Source organism: Puma concolor, chromosome D3 (genome assembly GCF_028749965.1).
Source record: "Puma concolor isolate L17-30 chromosome D3, mPumCon1.1.hap2, whole genome shotgun sequence".
In the NCBI taxonomy this organism is placed as follows: domain Eukaryota; kingdom Metazoa; phylum Chordata; class Mammalia; order Carnivora; family Felidae; genus Puma; species Puma concolor.
This window is the reverse complement of record NC_141678.1, coordinates 28,965,387-28,983,452: the sequence shown is the minus strand read 5'-3', so window position 1 is coordinate 28,983,452 and position 18,066 is coordinate 28,965,387. Positions and strand designations below refer to the sequence as shown.

General features: G+C 50.0%; 1 protein-coding gene across 1 annotated transcript; it reads left to right on the top strand.

Annotated features, from left to right (window-relative positions):
- Nucleotides 1–519: 519 nt before the first annotated feature.
- LOC112870378 (leucine-rich repeat-containing protein 74B) lies at nucleotides 520–17,663 on the top strand. The gene is given in 10 exon segments (XM_025933535.2): nucleotides 520–712; nucleotides 2,149–2,291; nucleotides 2,726–2,858; nucleotides 3,786–3,992; nucleotides 9,489–9,598; nucleotides 10,590–10,705; nucleotides 11,464–11,542; nucleotides 13,314–13,409; nucleotides 15,599–15,696; nucleotides 15,698–17,663. Coding segments are annotated over 10 exon segments (1,230 nt in total). The 3' UTR covers nucleotides 15,753–17,663.
- The last annotated feature ends 403 nt before the right edge of the window (nucleotides 17,664–18,066 follow it).

Here is an 18,066-nt window from a genome sequence, read left to right as displayed (position 1 = left end):
TGGAGAGGAATGTTCCTGGTGGAGGAAATAGCATATGAGACGCCAGAGCATGAGAGAGAACTGGCAGCCATACGGTGAGAGCGTGACTCTGGCTCCAGAGAGGAGGGTGATGGGGCTTTGCAAGGCTCCCCAGGCTTTCTCGTGCCGTGCGCCCGCAGAGCGCAGGGACTAAGGCACAGACTCTGGAGTCAGCCACGTTCCCCAGTCCGTGGAAGGCGGGGAAGGGGGACCGATGCTGAAACCGCGGAGCACGCTCTCATCCGCTCAGCTTGTCAGCAGGCTAAAGGTCTACCCAGTCCAGCGACGGTTTCTATAGCAACCCACAACACCTGGGTTGCCCAGACGACGGCTGTCGGGAGGGGAGCGTTCCTATTGGCTGCAGCGGACGCCTGTTCGCTGCACGGCATAGCCAATTGATCGGCGCAGACGGAGGGTCCGCCCACATCCCCGGGGAAGGGCTCGAGTTGCTGTGCGGTGCAGTCTCCGCCTCATTGCTGACACTGAGAAATGGGCGTAACTATGAGGGGTCCCTACAAGAGGCCTGGGGAGAATGAAGGCGAGGAGGAGGAGGAGGAGGAGGAGGAGGAGGAGGAGGAGGAGGAGGAAGAGGAGGAGGAGGAGGAGGAGGCGGCGGCCGCTGGGCATCTTGCAGGAGCTCCGGAGGCCGAACAGCGTTCGGAAGTTGATTCAGACTCCGACCAGGAGACGGAAGGTGCTCCCGGGCAGGGATGGGGGCAGGCCTTTCTCCTCAACTGGGAGCTTATCCCGCAGGGTTGCAGAGGGCAGGCTGGGGCCAAGTAGGCAGGGGACCCCTGTCCAGCAGGGAGCGCACCCCTCCGTGGGACACCTTCAGGACAGCCTGTGGTCTCTCCAGTCCTGTGCCCTCCCCACATGCTCCTGGCGGCATCAGGAGTTCCATCTTTAGAAGATGCCTCCAGGGGCGCTTGGGTGGCGAAGTCAGTAAAGTGTCCCACTCTTGATTTCCGCTCAGGTCCTGATCTCATGGTTTCATGAGTTTGAGCTTGAGGCCCGCATCACGCGCTGTGCTGACAGTGTGGAGCCTGCTTGGGATTCTCTCTCACTCTCTCCCTCTCTCTCTACCCCTCCCCCACTCACACTGTCTCTGTCTCTCTCAAAATAAATAAACTTCAGAAAGAAAGAAAGAAAGAAAGAAAGAAAGAAAGAAAGAAAGATCTCAAAAGAAAGAAATAAGCTTAAGAAAGAAAGGAAAGGAAAGGAAAGGAGAAAAAAAAAAAAAAAAAGAAAACACCTCCAGGGGCACCTGGCTGGCTCAGTAGGTGGAGCGGGGGACTCTTGATCTTAGGGTTGTGAGTTCGAGTCCCATCTTGGGTGTAGAAATTACTTAAAAATAAAATCTTAAAAAAAAAGAGGGGTGCCTGACTGGCTCAGTTGGTTATTAAGCTTCGGACTCTTGATTTCGGCTCAGGTCATGACCTCACAGTTTGTGGGATTGAGCCCCAAGTCAGGCTCTGAGCTGACAGGGTAGAGCCTGCTTGGGATTCTCTCTTTCCCTCTCTCTTTGCCTCTCTGCTGCTCCCTCTCTCTCTCTCTCTTAAAAGTAAATAAATGAACTTTAACAGAAAGAAAGAAAGAAAGAAAGAAAGAAAGAAAGAAAGAAAGAAAGAAAGGAAGGAAGAAAGAAAGAAAGAAAAAAGAAAGAAAAGAGAGAGAGAAAAGAAGAAAACACCCCCAAAGTGATGTTAAAATGCAAAAACTCCACCAAACTGTGTAAGAGGGGGTGTCCTACCCAGAAATGGGATCAGGGCTGGGTTTTCCCAACCCCCAGGAACAACTAAGCTAATGAATGTGTAAAACAGAATTGTTTCAGTTTCTTCCCCCATAAAATGTTCACAAAACATACGTGTTCTGCAACCCAGTGGAAAACACATAGCATGCACTTTGGCATCAGACAGGCAGGGTCCTGATCCTGGCTCTACTCAGATTAGCTATTACTTTCTGTGTGACTTTAGGGAAAGGATTTGCTTTCTCTGAGCCTCAGTCTCTACTAGCAGAGGAAGAAATGCTTCTAGAGGGAAACACAGACTGGATGGTGACAGAGGGTGGGGGGGAGGAGGCTACTGTGTGTAGAGAGGGATCTACATTCATCATCTCCCTGTCTCCTATCAGGCAGCCATGGGCCTGGAGAACTGGTCAAGGACACCCTCTACCTGAGGTCTTGCCAGGCCCATAGAGTTGTGCCCGCCTCCTGCTTTCTGCGCCAAGGGAGCGCCCCAGAGCTGAACCTGCGGCACCGTGGCCTGGGGCCCCAGGTAACCTTGGGGAAACCCCGGGGCCAGGCTTGGAGTAAAAGGACCTCAGAGGCAGCAGCCATGGAGTGGCCCCTTCTTGAACCCATACTGCACACTCCCCAACTTTGCTATGTGCCAGGCATGTCCCATCCCCTGTATCTGGGTGACAGGTAGGATCGAGGCTATGACAGAACTCAGTGTAAGGGTTGAGGGGCCTGCAGGGGACCTCTAACCTGCTGGGGGGGGGGCAGTCAGGGAAGGCTCCAGGAAGTGAGATCTGGGTGAAGCCTAAAAGAGAAGCAGGTGTCCCCTGGACATGTGGGAAAGAGAGAGCCGTCCAGTTGGAGGGCACCAGGTGGGCTGAACCCTGGAAACAAGCCAGGGTAGTGGCTAGCTGTGTCTGAGGCCTTCGCCCCTAGGAAAGACCAGGCCCCTCAGGCCCCTCTTTGTCCAAGGGTGCCCGGGCTCTGGCTTTCGCACTGAACTCCAATCCCTATGTCAAGCGGCTGGACCTTGGAGACAATGGGCTCTGTGGGGCCGGTGCAGAGGCCCTGGCAGGTGCCCTAAGCAAAAGCAGCAGCATTTGTGGTAAGTGCTGAGTTTGGGGCTGGTGGGCACATTTGAGTCCTCCCTTTCCTGAGGGGTGTGGGCTCCCCCCATAGCTGGGCCTTCTCACTTGGGGCCTGTTGGTGTTGCTGGTGCAGGGGTTTTAACACAGGGTGGGGCTGATGGGGGTGGAGTTAGAATCTCTGTGGTGCCCCCAATGCTGGCTGCTACTCCTCTCCTGATTGCCTACTCCCCACTCCCCTCCTTGGCTGGCCAGCACCTCCCCCTCCATATGGTGGCCTCCCATTGCCTAAATGCAGGGTGAAAGGGTCCTCCAACAGAGAGCCAAGGGGTGGACAGTGTGAGAGGGTGGAGGGCTGGGTGGGAATGAAGTGGGGCTGGATGCAAACGCCACCTCTACCACCGATGAGCCACCTTCTACCAGGGATGACCCTGGGCAAGCCATTCACCCTTGCTGAGCCTTACTTTTCAATCTGTGAAATGGCCCCAACAATACTACTTAGCCCTTGGAGTTGTACTGAGTATTAAATGAAACTGCATATGTGACATGCTCCAAGCATGGCCACCTGGGCCGTCATTGCCAGTTCCCAGAAATGCATCAGTGAAGACTTCTGTGGATGTATTATATCGCTGCCAGGCATGAATCATCAACAGGGTGACTGGATCTCCATCGCAGGCATCCTGCACAGCTCCATGAAGTAGGCAGTTTTAACCCCTTGACAAAGAAGCTTGTGGATGCGTGGGGTGGGTGTGGGCATCAGAGAAGCTGCCTGGGGGCCTGGGGAGAGGCAGCTGGTGAGTGGCAGAGTCACCATGCGACCCAGGATGGTCCAGCTGCAAAGCCCCTTCTGCTGCCTCAGGTCTGGAGGTTTGGGGGATAGAGGAAGGCGGAAGAGGGTGGTGCCGGGCTTCGGATCCCACTGATTGAGAAGTGGTGCTGACCCCTAGATGTGGACCTGTCGGAGAACCAGCTGGGAGCAGTGGGAGCCCAGGCTGTCTGTGCTGCCCTCATGGTGAACCCAACCATGCAGAAGATACAGCTGGCAGGAAATGGCCTAGACGAGCAGGCAGCCCCGTACCTTGCTGAACTCCTGCTGGCCCACACAGGCCTGAAAGCCCTGGACTTGAGCCATAACCAGCTGAATGACCAAGCAGGTAACATCTGACCAGGGTCACCACGGGGGCACTTGAGCCCATCTTCCTGGGGCAGGGGTGGGTGAAGGTTGGCAGGACCATTCTGAACATTCATACTCTGGCTCCCATTTCCCATGTTCCACTTTAGCCTGCCCCTCTCCCTGTCCTTCCACACAGAACCCTTAATCCATTCCACGGAAGTCATGGCCTGCTGCTGCATGTGCTGGGTGCTAATTTAGCCACTAGGGACCCAGTTGTGAACAAAACAAAGTCCCGGGCCTCAAGGAACACACGTTAACTAGATAATTGTCTACAATTATTGGTGCCACAAGATAAACAAAAGGAATGATTTTAGAGAAGAATGCTATAGAGAGGTGGTTGGGGAGGGCTCTGTGAGATGACATTTAAGCTGAAATGCGCAGGGTGGGAAGGAATCAGCAATAGCAAGACCAGAGAGAGAGAGAGAGCATTTAAAGCAGAGGAACAGTAAACATGCAGGCTTATTTCCCAGACTGATAGACACCGGTGTGACTGGGCTAGTGAGCCAGGAGAGAGGGACCAAGCTGTGAGTTGAAGAGGCAGTGGAGAGCTTCAGGCCTACAAATCTTGGCAAAAGGCATGAAGATTTTATTTCAAGTACCGTCTTCACGTACATCCACTTTGATGGGATTTCTTGATCTCACCACTTTCTCTCATGTCCCGGGGCCTTTGCACAGGCTATCAGCTTTGCCAGGAGCATGCACTTCTACCTGTCTGTCCTCAAGCACTCCAGTCAGTTACAGGAATCACTCAGGACCCTGGGTTAGGAATACAAATTCCTGGGCCCTGGGTCTGCTGAACCAGAATCTTGGTGGGGGGATGCCCATGCATCTACATTTTAATGGGTACCCCAGGAGATTTATCTGATCAAGAAAGTTTGGGAATCACTTTTCTGTCTCAAGCTGCTTAGGGTAGGAATGGTACCAGCCTTGGCCTTTGAGAATCAGCCTTAGAATTTAACTGCCAGAGAGCCATTTACCTTCTAAGAAAATTATCTTTTTTTTGAGGGAGAGAGAGAGAGAGAGAGAGAACACAAGGGGGGGTGTGTGTGGGGAGAGAGACAGAGAGACAGAGAGAGAGACAGAGAGGAGACACAGGATCTGAAGCAGGCTCCAGGCTCTGAGCTGTCAGCACAGAGCCCAATATGAGGCTTGAATCCACAAACTGTTAGATCATGACCTGAGCTGAAGTCAGTCGCTTTAACTGACGAAGCCACCCAGGTGCCTCCCTTCTAAGAGAATTATCATGAGAAGTCTGTGAAATTAAAAGAGAAGTTCAGGGCTGCTTGGGTGGATCAGTCAGTTAAGTGTCTGACTTCACCTCAGGTCATGATCTCGTGGTTTTTGAGTTCAAGCCTTGCATTGGACTCTCTGCTGTCAGCACAGAGCCCACTTCAGATCTTCTGTCTCCCTCTCTCTCTGCCTCTCCCCTACTCTCTCTCTCTCTCTCTCTCTCTCTCTCTCTCTCAAAAATGAATAAATAAACTTGAAAACAGGGAGAGAAGTTTATTTCAGACTTCCAAAAAACTATGTATAGATGTCTCCCAGATCTTCACAGTGAAAAAGTAAGCACCAGAGAGACAGCCAGGATAGTAGGGGCCGGAAGCTAAAGCTCTGTGAAGCCTGCACAAATATGGAGTACGGAGGTCTTCATCTTGGAAAAGGACAGACTCAGCAGGACCATTTTGTTTCCCTAAATGGAGATCTGTGGGGATCTCAACTGCCTTGAGGGGTGAAGAGCTTAGGTCTCAATCTCCCGATCTGACCCATGGCGAAGGTAGCCCCTGCCTCATAGTTGGCTACAGAGGTCATGAAGACCAAGTATGGGAATTTCAAGAGGCCAATCATGCATGTTGGAGAATCTCCTCACCCTCTAGTTGTTCAGAAAGAAGGGTTTCCCTACAAAGTGCGGACCACCGCTCTCTCTTCTCAGCCCTAGAAGCGTCTGTATCTGAGAACCCGCCGTGTCAGACCCAGTGCAAGTGTGGAATCCAGAGTCCTAGCTCAGGAAGGCATCACTGGGAGTCCTAGCAGCCTTGCAGGGAGCTCTCCAAGGTGCCAAAGCATCTTGCTCCAGGGGGTCCTGCTGGAGTAGGCTGGCTTTCTTTTTCTTTCTTCCTTTCTCTCTTTCTTCCTTCCTTCCTTCCTTCCTTCCTTCCTTCCTTCCTTCCTTCCTTCCTTCCTTCCTTCCTTCCTTCCTCCCTCCCTCCCTCCCTCCCTCCCTCCCTCCCTCCCTCCCTTCCTTCTTTCCTTCCTTCCTTCCTTCCTTCCTTCCTTCCTTCCTTCCTTCCTCTCTTTCTTTCTCTCTCTCTTTCTTTCTTTCTTTTAAACATTTTTAACATTTTTATTTATTTTTGAGAGACAGACAGAGCGCAAGCAGGGGAGGGGCAGAGAGAGAGGGAGGCACAGAAGCAGGCTCCAGGCTCTGCAAGGTCAGCACAGAACCTGATGCAGGGCTCGAGCCCACCAACTGTGAGATCATGACCTGAGCCAAAGTTGGATGCTTACTGGACTGAGCCACCCAGGTGCCCCTCTTTCTTTCTGTCTTTCTGCCTTTCTTTCTGCCTTTCTTTCTTTCTTTCTTTTTTCTTCTTTCTTCCTGTCTTTCTTCCTGTCTCTGTCTTTCTTGTCTTTCTTTTTTCTTTTCTTTTCTTTTCTGTCTCTCCTCTCTCTTTCTTTCTTTTTTCGAGATTTTATTTTTGGGGCTCATGGTTGGTTCAGTAGGTTGTGATTCTGACTCTTGATCTTGGCACAGGTCATGACCTCACGGTTTGTGGGATTGACCCTGAGTTGGGCTCTGAGCTGAGAGTGTGGAGCGTGCTTCAAATTCTCTCTTTCCCTCTCTCTCTGCCCCTCCCCTGCTCACTCTCTCCCTCTCTCAAAATAAATAAATAAACTTAAAAATATTTCGTGTTTAAGTAACTTCTACACCTAAGGTGGGGCTTGAACTCACAACCCCTAGATCAAGAGTTGCATGCTCTACTGACTGAGCCAGCCAGGCACCCCCCAAGCAGGCTAGTACTGCTTAATTAGTGCATCTGTTTTTCTTCCGTGCATTTCTTCAAACTAGCCTCACTAAACCTGCAAGAGGAGGAGCTGAGACCATGGAGAGGAGTCAAATTCAGATCCTTGAGGGACTCCTAGGCTGATGGGAAAGACTGGCCAGGCAAAGAGAGGTCATTAGATCAGAGCCTGGAAGGATAGAAGCATAGTGACTTGGGCCTGAGGCAGCCTAGCCCAGCTGGGTAAGCAAGGCTTCCTGATGTCATGAACCCAGGTTAGAAGGACGAGGAGCTGTTATCCAGGTGAAGAAGGGGGTCAACAGTTCTACACAGGGGGACAACCCAGAGGCATGGGAGCAGGTCAGACTGGCTGAATGCTGACAGAGTGGAGAGCATGATGGGTGGCTGGGGCTTCTCTGCATTTTATAAGCTAAAAATCTCTCGGGGTTTCTTACCCTGCACTGCACCCTCTTTCCTTTCTCCACCACAAGTGTCTCCTTTGCACACAGCTGCACCAGCCTCATCACCTTTTGCCTATAGACTATGGCACAAGCCTTCCAACTGGTGTCCTGGGTTCTAACCCTGCCCCTGCCTACCCCAGTCCATACCCTACACCTGCCACTAAGGAGCCCGGCCTTGTCATTTCTTAAAGCCCTCCCTGCCTACTAATCGGTTTGTGCCCAAAAGTCTTGGTCCAGCATTGATGGCCTCTCAGTATCTTTCCAGTGTCCATCATTGCTACCTCATTTCACTGGCTTCCCCCCACCCACCAGGCCTGTGGGAATTTCCTCAGGTGCTCTATGCTCCCACATGCCTCTACACATTTGCTCTTTCCCATGTCTGTTCTCCACTGTGCATGCACACACACCTGGTGAGTCCCTCAGTCTTCAAGATTATCTCCTTTTTCCTCACTTTCCTGACCCTCCTCAAAAGGGAGTAAGTCCCCACGCTGTTCCCACACATCCCCATTTGTAGTTGTATTTGTAGTTGTACTACTATTTGTAGTAGTCCCACACATCCCATTAAGTTGTATTTACATTTGAACAATGTGGGTTTGACTGCGTGGGTCCACTTATACACAATTTTTTTTTTTATAAATACAGTCTAGTATTATAAGTGTATTTCCTCTTATGATTTTCCTTCTTTTTTTAAGTTTTATTTATTTATTTTGAGAGAGAGAGAGAGCAAGCACGTGCATAAGCGGGGGAGGGGCAGAGAGTGGGGAGAGAGAGAATCCCAAGCAGGCTCCATACTGTCAGCACAGAGCCTGACACTGGGCTTGATCTCACAAACCATGAGATCATGACCTGAGCCAAAAGCAAGAGTTGGATGTTCGACCTACTGAGCCACCCAGGTGCCCCACATAATTTTCTTAATATTTTCTTCAGGTGGGGCACCTGGGTGGCTCAGTCGGTTGAGCATCTGACTTTGGCACATGATCTCACCGTTTGTGACTTCAAGCCCCATGTGGGGCTCGGTGCTGACCATTCAGAGCCTGGAGCCTGCTTCCGATTCTGTGTCCCCCTCTCTTTCTGCCCCTCCCCCGATCTCTCTCTGTGTCTCTCAAAAATAAATAAACGTTTAAAAATAATAATAATATTGGGGTGCCTGGGTGGCTCAGTCGGTTAAGCGTCTGACTTCAGCTCAGGTCATGATCTCTCAGTTTGTGAGTTTAAGCCCCACGTCGGGCCCTCTGTTGCCAGCTCAGAGCCTGGAGCCGGCTTCTGATTCTGTGTCTCCCCCTCTCTCTCTCTGTCCTTCCACTGCTCACGCTCTGTCTCTCTCTCTAAAAAATAAATAAACATTAGGGGCGCCTGGGTGGCGCAGTCGGTTAAGCGTCCGACTTCAGCCAGGTCACGATCTCGCGGTCCGTGAGTTCGAGCCCCGCGTCAGGCTCTGGGCTGATGGCTCGGAGCCTGGAGCCTGTTTCCGATTCTGTGTCTCCCTCTCTCTCTGCCCCTCCCCCGTTCATGCTCTGTCTCTCTCTGTCCCAAAAATAAATAAACATTGAAAAAAAATTTTTTTAATAAATAAATAAATAAATAAACAAACATTAAACAAATTTTTAAAAATAATAATAATATTTTCCTCAGGTTACTTTATTGTAAGAATACGGCATATAATATGTATAACATACAAAATATGTGTTAATCAACACTTTACATTCTCGATACAGTCTTCTTTCTAAAATCCAATAGCAGTAGGCTGTTAGTAGTTGAGGTTTGGGGGGGCGGGCGGTCAAAGTTATAGGCAGATTTTTGGCTGCACAGGGGCTGGCACCCCTAACCCCTGTGCTATTCAAGGGTCAACTGCTTCTCCCCCATTAAATGTGAATTCTTTTAGGACAGAGCAGGCCCATATAGGGTTCAACTTGGTGACTGTTGTGCCAAGCAGAGACCCTGGCACACAGCGGTCACTGGTATTATTTTTTGAGGGAAAGAACAGAGTGAATAAGGCCTGTCTTGGTGTTTCTGAAGGGGAGATGCTTGGACCAGCCCTGGCAGAAAATACTGGACTCACCGAGCTTAATATAAACTGGAATCACCTTCGAGGACCAGGAGCTGTAGCCTTTGCCAGGGCACTGGAGGTATGAACACCTCTGTCACCCATCTGCCCTCTGGCCTGTCCTGTGGGGACAGTCTCCCAGGTGCCATCTTCCTATCTTTGCAGCTCTTCAGAAATGACCCTTGGATCCTTCAAGCAGAGCTTAAAGAATATTTTGTTTGGTGATTTTAATTGTCCCAGCCCCATTTCGTGACTCCAAAATACCGTGCTCACTCTCATGTCACTTACTCAAGGGTCTGCAGTTCAATGTTGTACACCTTCTCCATTTATTACAGACATATGGCTGGTGGGGGACATCGTGCAGTCTGGTGACACATGCCTGCTATGGGCACATGCAGATGCTTCCCTGAGATGACAGCCCTGCACCCTGCGTCCCAGCACATAGTCTTAAACATCCCACCTGCTTCCTTCGATGTTGTGGTTCATAAGCCTCAGGAATGTGTGGCTCCTAGCCCCTGCCAGGATGCGCCTGGTGCTGGCTAGCTTTGTGGGGCCCTCCTCAGGGAACAGCAGCAGCTGCCTTGCCCCCCTCCTCAGGGGCTGACCTGGGGATCCTGCCCCACAGGGTGGTGGGTCAGGCTCTGTCCTCCCAGTGCACCCACAAGCTCCTGCCCTTCTCCCCATCACAGCCCCCCCAAAGCCCTTCACCGGAGTCCCTCTGTCATTCTGCTCTGTGCCTCAGAGGACCTGCCCTTGAGCCTCGCCACCCCCCCCCCCCGCCCCCAGCAGCCATGGAACCAGACCACTGTGTCCCTGGGGTCTGCTGCTGAGCAGTGGGCCTCTCAGTCTCTGAGGATCATCCACACCCACAACCACCCTTGGTGCCGTGCTTCCAGTCATTTGGTTCTCCCGGTCACCGTCATCCAAGCCACAAGACTCTTACCAGGAACCTCTGACCTTCTGCTCTCAGCCCGTGCTTTTTTGCACCCTGGGCCTCCCGGGCTCTGAGGCGGTGACCCCTGGCTTTCCCCACTTCACAGGTGGTCTCCTGGCTTCACTCTTTTGCATTCTAGGCAAACATCTTCCTGAGAGTCCTGGACATCTCATACAATGGCTTTGGAGATCCTGGAGCATCTGCAGTGGGTGAGGCACTTAAGACCAACAATGTGTTGGAAGAGCTCAACATGAGGTGAGGCACACGGGGTGGCCCTGTGTCACAGTCTCCAGATCCATAGCCACCTGAGGGACCAGGGACTCCATGATCCTGCTACTGTTTACCACCTTAGCAACTCCCAAGCCTACCACAGTTTACCCACGATGGGGCTTGAGACACAATCCAAGAGCACCCAGCTCCCTCCTTCTCACTCAAGTTTAGCACTGGGTTGTTGTTTTTTTTTTAAGTTTGAAAAAAAATTTATTTAAGTAATCTCTACACCCTACAAGAGTTCAAACTCATGACCCCAAGATCAAGAGTCACGGGCTCTATCGACTGAGCCAGCCGGGTGCCCCTCAAGTTCAGCACTTGTACCTTGGAGCTCATAATTCCTGACGGATAGGTGGGGGCTGCTAGTGAAAACAGATATGTAAAACATCTTCACTTAAAAAGGGGAGGAGGGGTGCCTGGGTGGCTCAGTTGTTTGAGTGTCCAACTCAATTTTGGCTCAGGTCATGATCCCAGGGTCGTGGGGGGCGGGGGTAAGGGAGGGGAAAGTAGGGGAGGGATGCTCCAGGTGTGCTTGCTGAGTGATCTCCCTCAACACTGGGAACCAGGGTTGTTATCCAGCTTTTACATACTGACCTGCCCAGGGTCCCTGGGGCATCAGTGGAGGCTGGAACATGAAGCCCAAGCAGGTGGATGCACCAGCAACACCAGGTTGGACCCTGGGACCGTCTGGCTCTACACAGCTGCTCGGAAGGTAGCAAAATGCATATGTCTTTCTGTTGCAGCAACAACCGCATCTCTGCAGTGGGAGCCCTGAGCCTGGGCCTGGGCCTCCGGGTCAACCAGACACTGAGGATTCTTGTTGTGAGTGCTAGCCTGATGGGGCAGGCCCCAGCATAGACCTGCCTGTATGTGTCCACACAGATCCCTCCCCTGCCTCATCTCCCCACTCCAGTGGCAGCAGGGTACGAAATTTCTAGAGCCCAGATGAGGGAGGGGACCTCCTGGTTTCCTCCTATGACCACTTCTTTCCCTTGCCATTCCCTCACCCACCTCTGACCTGACCCCGGCACTTCTTCCGACTCCTCCCTCGTCCATCCTTCTCCCCCCAACCCCCAGCAGTGTCACCTCCACCTCCCGACTGTCCTTGCTCCTTCTCAGCTCACTGGGTCAGCCCAGGTGTACCGTTGGCTATGCTCAGACCTACTTGAGGCCTTGTGTGACAGATGGGGTTTCCCTTTCTTCAGCATTGCCAGTCGGGTAGGAAAAGGGAGGGTGCAATGGAAGGTGAAGCCCAAGTGGGCCACTGTGCTCAGAGGACAGGTCCTGGGGGGCATCCAGCCCTGCCTGGCTCTCAGCTCCATCAACTGGCAGAAGAGCACCGTGTGGGCGTCTGGGTGGCTCAGTCAGTTACGCATCAGACTTCGGCTCAGGTCATGATCTCATGGTTCATGAGTTCAAGCCCCGCATCAGTCTCTACTGTCAGTGCAGAGCCCACTTTAGATCTTCTGTCTCCTCTCTCTGTGGCTCCCCTGCTCATGCGCACGCTCTCTCTCTCTCTCTAATAAACATTAAAAAGAAGAAGAAGAAGAAGAAGAAGAAGAGCCCCCTGAAGCACTCCCATCCACGCTCCCCCCTGCAGCCCAGACCTCTCTTAAGCTCTGGATCCCCATTTACAGCCACCTGCTGGACCATCCCCTAGATGTCCCATGGGCATAAAGCACAACCCGAAGGCATCCTCTCTCTCTAAGGGCTGCCTCTTGGTGGTGGGGGAGGGGGGGCTCCTCACTGAGTCAGAAGTAGGCGCCCAGTGCTCACTCCTCCCTCTCTTTTCCTTGCCTTCCAACCTTCATCTTACTTCCTGCAGGGTGCTGGGGCTGCCTGCTCTTCCTTCTCACTTCCCCTCAAGTTCCATTGACCTGTGCATTTCCCATCTCTCGTCCTTCCTTCTCACCTGCCAGTTGATCTTTCTAAAGCAGAAACATGCTCCCGTCCCCTCCTTGCTTTAAACCTGTCAACGGCTCCCCTCTGGATAAATCCAAGGTTAGTAGTATGGCATTCACCGCACATTGGGCTCTGGGCTCTGCCACAGCCCCTCTGCCTTCCACCGCTGAAGCTCATTCGCTCACCCCAAGCTGCTCTGAATTTTCTGCACATGATGCAATTTCTCCCCTTTGTTTTGCTCCTCCTGCTCTTGCTGAAATACCCAGCTCTGCCCGCCTCACCCGTAAAGCTCAGTGCGGGTGCGTAAACTTCACCTCCCCAGAAGAGTTGATGTACACTCTCATTGCACTTATCACACTGCATTTTCATGATGTTTCCTTTTCCTCTCCTCCCCGTGATGGGTGAATTCCTTAAAGGCAGAGCTGTGCCTTGTGTGTCCGTATCTTTGGCACCTGGCACAGATTTGGGCATATGGTGGGCACTCAGCCAGTGCATACTCCCTTCCCCTCTTCCCCAGCCTCACCGCCTCACCCAGGGTGTTTTGTCAGTGGAGACAAATTCTGAGCTGAGACAGTGGGGCTGTCCTGAGGCACTTGTCATCAGAGATGAAGAATCCTTCCCTCCCTTTTGACTTGCTCCACCTCCAGCTTCCCTGGGCTCAGTTTTTCTCAATTGTGTGTGTGTTTCTCAGATGTCCAGGAATCCCATGCGAGGCGAAGGCTGCTTTGGAGTTCTAAAGTCTGTCCGGGATAATCCAGGGTCTGCCCTAGAACTGCTGGATTTCTCTGTAAGAGCTTTTCATAAATCTCATCTGTGATCCTTCCAACAGCCCCACGAGTTCTCATTTAGAGGAAGAAAGTAGGGATTAGAGAAACAGCATGTCCTGCTCAGATACTCAGTGTGGCTAAGTCTGAGTGCCACCCCAGGCCTGAATGGAGGGTCACAATGCCACTGTGGCTTTATTTCCACTCCTGACTGGGGGATACCGTTGCGGTCTCATCTCTGACTCATGCCTGGGTTCTTCATTGGCTGAGAGAGAATTGCCTCAGAGGACACTTAGCTCACTGTTCACTGACGTTTGGATTTGAAGGTTCAGTACTTACCCACCTCACCCCCTGGACTGTTCTGCCTGCAGGTGGATATTGGTGTTGGAAGATTCACTCGTGTGGCTTTGAGGGAGATTAAGACTCCTTTTCATTCAGTTGTGGGTTTGTTTTTTTTTTTTATTTTTAGGGGAGAGGGGCAAAGGGAGAGAGAGAGAATGAGAGAGAGAGAGAGAGAGAGAGAGAGAGAGAGAGAGAGAGAGAGAGAATCTTAGGCAGGCTCCATGCTAAGCATGGAGCCTGATGCAGGGCTCAATCCCATGACCCTGAGATCATGACCTGAGCTGAAATCAAGAGTCAAATGCTCAACCATCTGAGCCACCGAGGCATCTCAATTGTGCCTTTTTAATATAGAAAATTCAGGGCACCTGGGCGGCTCAGTTGGTTAAGTGTCTGACTCTTGCTTTTGACTCAGGTCATGATCTCATGGTTCATGAGATCAAGCCCCATGTTGGTCTCTGCATTGAAAGGAGGGAGCTTGCTTAGGATTCTCTCTCTGTCCCTCTGTGTCCCCCTCCCCTGCTTGCTCGCTCTCTCTCTCTCTCTCAAAATAAATAAACTTAAAAATATATAGAGAAAATTATATAAGCAGTAAAACATTAAGGAGAGAATCCCCAAAAACAAGTTATTAAACTGAAATCTAGTCACAAATCACTGCTTATTCTAACCCTCATTTATTTAAAACCAGTTTTGTGGCAAAGTCTTTCCAGAGACGTTTTTACAGTTCCAATCCTTCAGGCTTGGGACAACTGATGCTTCCTTCTTCTTATTGCTTATTGCTTCCTTCTGCCTGCCCAGTTTCTACAGCTCCAAAGCCAGAGAGTAGCATGCCTTGACCATGTTCCGCTTGCTCTGAGAATTCCTGTCAGCACTGGATTCCATCGTTAAAAAAAAAAAAAAAAAAAAAAAAAAAAGGAATTATATATGAAACTTCTGCAAAAATACATGCTTATTCAATATAATGTATGGTTATTAACAGAAGCTTTTAGCATAACAGAAACACCACAGACTTTGGAATCAGGCCTGGGACCAAATCCTGAGTCCATCAACATGGGATCTTCTGAATTGGAGAGCAACACCTGTCTAGATGCAATGTTCCATTTTCCTATTCCTTGACTGTTATTAGTCTAATCTCCCTAGCCTAGATCTTCTCAGTTTTAAGGGCAATACTTCGGGGCACCTGAGTGGCTCAGCTGGTTGAGCGTCTGACTTCGGCTCAGGTCATAATCTCACGGTTTGTGAGTTCGAGCCCGGCGTCGGGCTCTGGGCTGACAGCTCAGAGCCTGGAGCCTGCTTCGGATTCCGTGTCTCCTTCTCTCTCTGCCCATCCCCTGCTTGTGCTCTGTCTCTCTGTCTCTCAAAAATAAATAACTGTAAGGGAAATACTTCTAAATCCTTACAGTTCGTGTAAAACCATTCCCAGGGCTCAGCCTGGTCTTTCTGTGAAATGAGGCTAAAATCTCCCACCCAGAGTCATTGTGAAGATGGGATGAGATAGCAGACCCCACAGAAAAGGCCTATGTAGAGAAAGACACTATTGGTGCTAGTATCCTTCCCCTCACTCCCCGTGCCTTTTCATTTGTTATTGAGGAATAAGGTTTATGCCGAAAAGTGCACATGGATTGGGGTGTGAATTTCCACAAACAGCACAGACCTATGCAACCAACCTGCAGGTCAAGAAATCACAGACTCCAAGGAGCTCCCCGGAGCCCCTTCCCTTCCCTATTTTCATAGTTTGGGGACTAATGACATTGTCATCCATAGGAGAGAAGCTGCCCTAAGGATTTTCTCCAAAACCTTGTGTGTACCAGCAAAAACCAGCAAAGTTCTCAGAAGGTGGTAATGTATTGCCTTGTAATGGGTTTCTCCTCAGGATATCCAAGTGGACAGAGAGTTTGATGACCTCGCTATCTCAGTGAAGGTAATTCTTCCAGCACTTTATATCAAGACTGCTGCCCACAGAGTGGAGTACGAAAGACTTGCCTCCAGTCTACACCCCGTCCCTACTGGCGTCTGTCCCTAAGTGACTGCGGTATGTGGCTTCCTCTCACAATGGCCACTTCAACTTCCATGTGGAGAGTTCTTGGCCTCATGATGCTTTATTACCACTTGAGTCTGCAGTGAGTCCCCATGTCAGCTGGGTGGTAAGTCTTGTGGAGCCTGTCTTCATGATGACTCAGACACTTGTACCCTCCTCTCCATCCCATGGCCTCTGTTAATGCAGAGGGTGGGCCTTCCTTTGCTCACACTAATTTCCGAAACATGAACTTGTGCTGTGTGCTACATGTTGAGCTGGGTATGGGGTCAAAGATCTCCAAAGTTCCTGCCTTGGTGACTTCAAGAGACCATGAAAATATAAGGTGGTGTGTGACTGGCATTCCCAAACTCAACTTGCAGAGCGCAAACTGACACAAGGTTTTTGGAAGGTTTTATGTACCAAGAGCCTTAAAACTGCCTATGCCCTTTGATTCAATGGTCTGACTAATCTGCTCTTCAGAAATAACCAGAGATGCATAAAAATATTGATGTCCAGGGGTGCCTGAGTGGCTCAGTAGGTTCATGCGTTCGAGCCCCGCATCGGGCTCTGTGCTAAAAGCTCAGAGCCTGGAGCCTGCTTCAGATTCAGTGTCTCCCTCCCTCTCTGCTCCTCCCTCACTCGTGCTCTCTCTCTCTCTCTCTCCCTGTCTCTCACAAAAATAAATATTTTTTAAAGTTTCACAAAAAAATATTGATGCCCAAAAATGCTCACTGAAAGGCTGTTTATAATATGAAAATTGGAAATAATCTAGATGCCCAATAACAGGGGACTGATTAACTAAGAATTGGAACTCTGCAATCATTAAAAGCCAAGCGTTCAAAAAACATTGAACACGTTAACAGTTTATGAAAAAGCACATGGTTAATGTTAAGTGAGAAAATCAGGATTGAAAAAAAATCACATGGTTTGTCTGGCAATTCCTTAAAAGTTTGAACCTGTAGCTTATCACAGACCCAGCAATTCGTGTCATAGAGAAATGAAAACATGTGTTCACAGCAGCTTTATTCATGATATCCACAAAGTACAAATGTCCACCAACTGATGAATGGGTAAATAAAATATGGTGTAGGGGCACCTGGGTGGCTCAGTCAGTTGAGCAACTGCCTTTTGATTTCGGCTTAGGTCATGAGCTCACGAACCTTGGGATGGAGCCCTGCATCAGGCTCTGTGCTGTGCGTTGGTGGAGCAGAGCCTGCCTCGGAGTCTCTCTCTCCCTCTCTCCCTTGCTCTTTCTTTCTCTCAAAATGAATAAAATAAACATTAAAAAATAAAATAAAAATGGTATGCCCATACAATGGAATATTATTTGGCCATAAAAAGAAATGAAATTTGAGGTGATGATAGCATTCTAAACTTGCTTGTGGTAATGGCTGCACAACTCTGTGAATACACCAAAAGTAATTGGACACTTTAAATAGATGAATTGTAGAGTATGTGAACCGTATCTCAATAAAGCTGTTTACAAGAAACAGGAGTGAAGGATCATGCTACCACAGGAATGTATCATGTAACAGGAGGAATGTGTCATGCTACAACATGAATGAACCTTGAAAACATGATGCTGTGAAAGAAGCCATTCACAAAAGACCACATATTGTATGATTCTGTTTATAGGAAATGTCCAGAATAGGTAAATCTACCAAGACAGAAAGTAGATTAGAAGTTGCCTAGGGCTGGGGCGCCTGTGTGGCTCAGTGGGTCGAACATCTGACTCTTGATTTCAGCTGATTGTGATCCCAGGGGATTGAGTCCTGTGTCCTGTGTCTCCATGCTGAGCATGGAGCCTTCTTGGGATTCTCTCACTCACTTGCTCTGCTCCTGCTCTCTCTCTCTCTCTCTCTCTCTCACACACACACACACACACACACACACACACACACACACACAAACTCTCTCTCTCTCTCTCAAATAAAATTTAAAAGAAGTTGCCTAGGGCTAGGGAGATGGGAGGGACTGGAGGTTCGCAGCGAAAGAGCATGGGTTTTTTTGGAGATGATAAAAATGTTCTAAAATGGATTGTGATGGGGCACCTGGGTGGCTCAGTCAGTTATGCATCCAACTCTTGATTTTGGCTCAGGTCGTGATCTCACGGTTTGTGGGTTTGAGCCCTGCTTCAGGCTCCCCGCTTACAGTGTGAAGCTGCTTGTGATTCTCTCTCTCTCTCTCTCTCTCTCTCTCTCTCTCTCTCTCTCTGTCTCTCCCTCTCCACCCCTCCACCACTCATGCTCTAAATAAATAAATAAATAAATAAATAAATAAATAAATAAACTTAAACAAATAAGTCACCTACCCTAACTTTACAA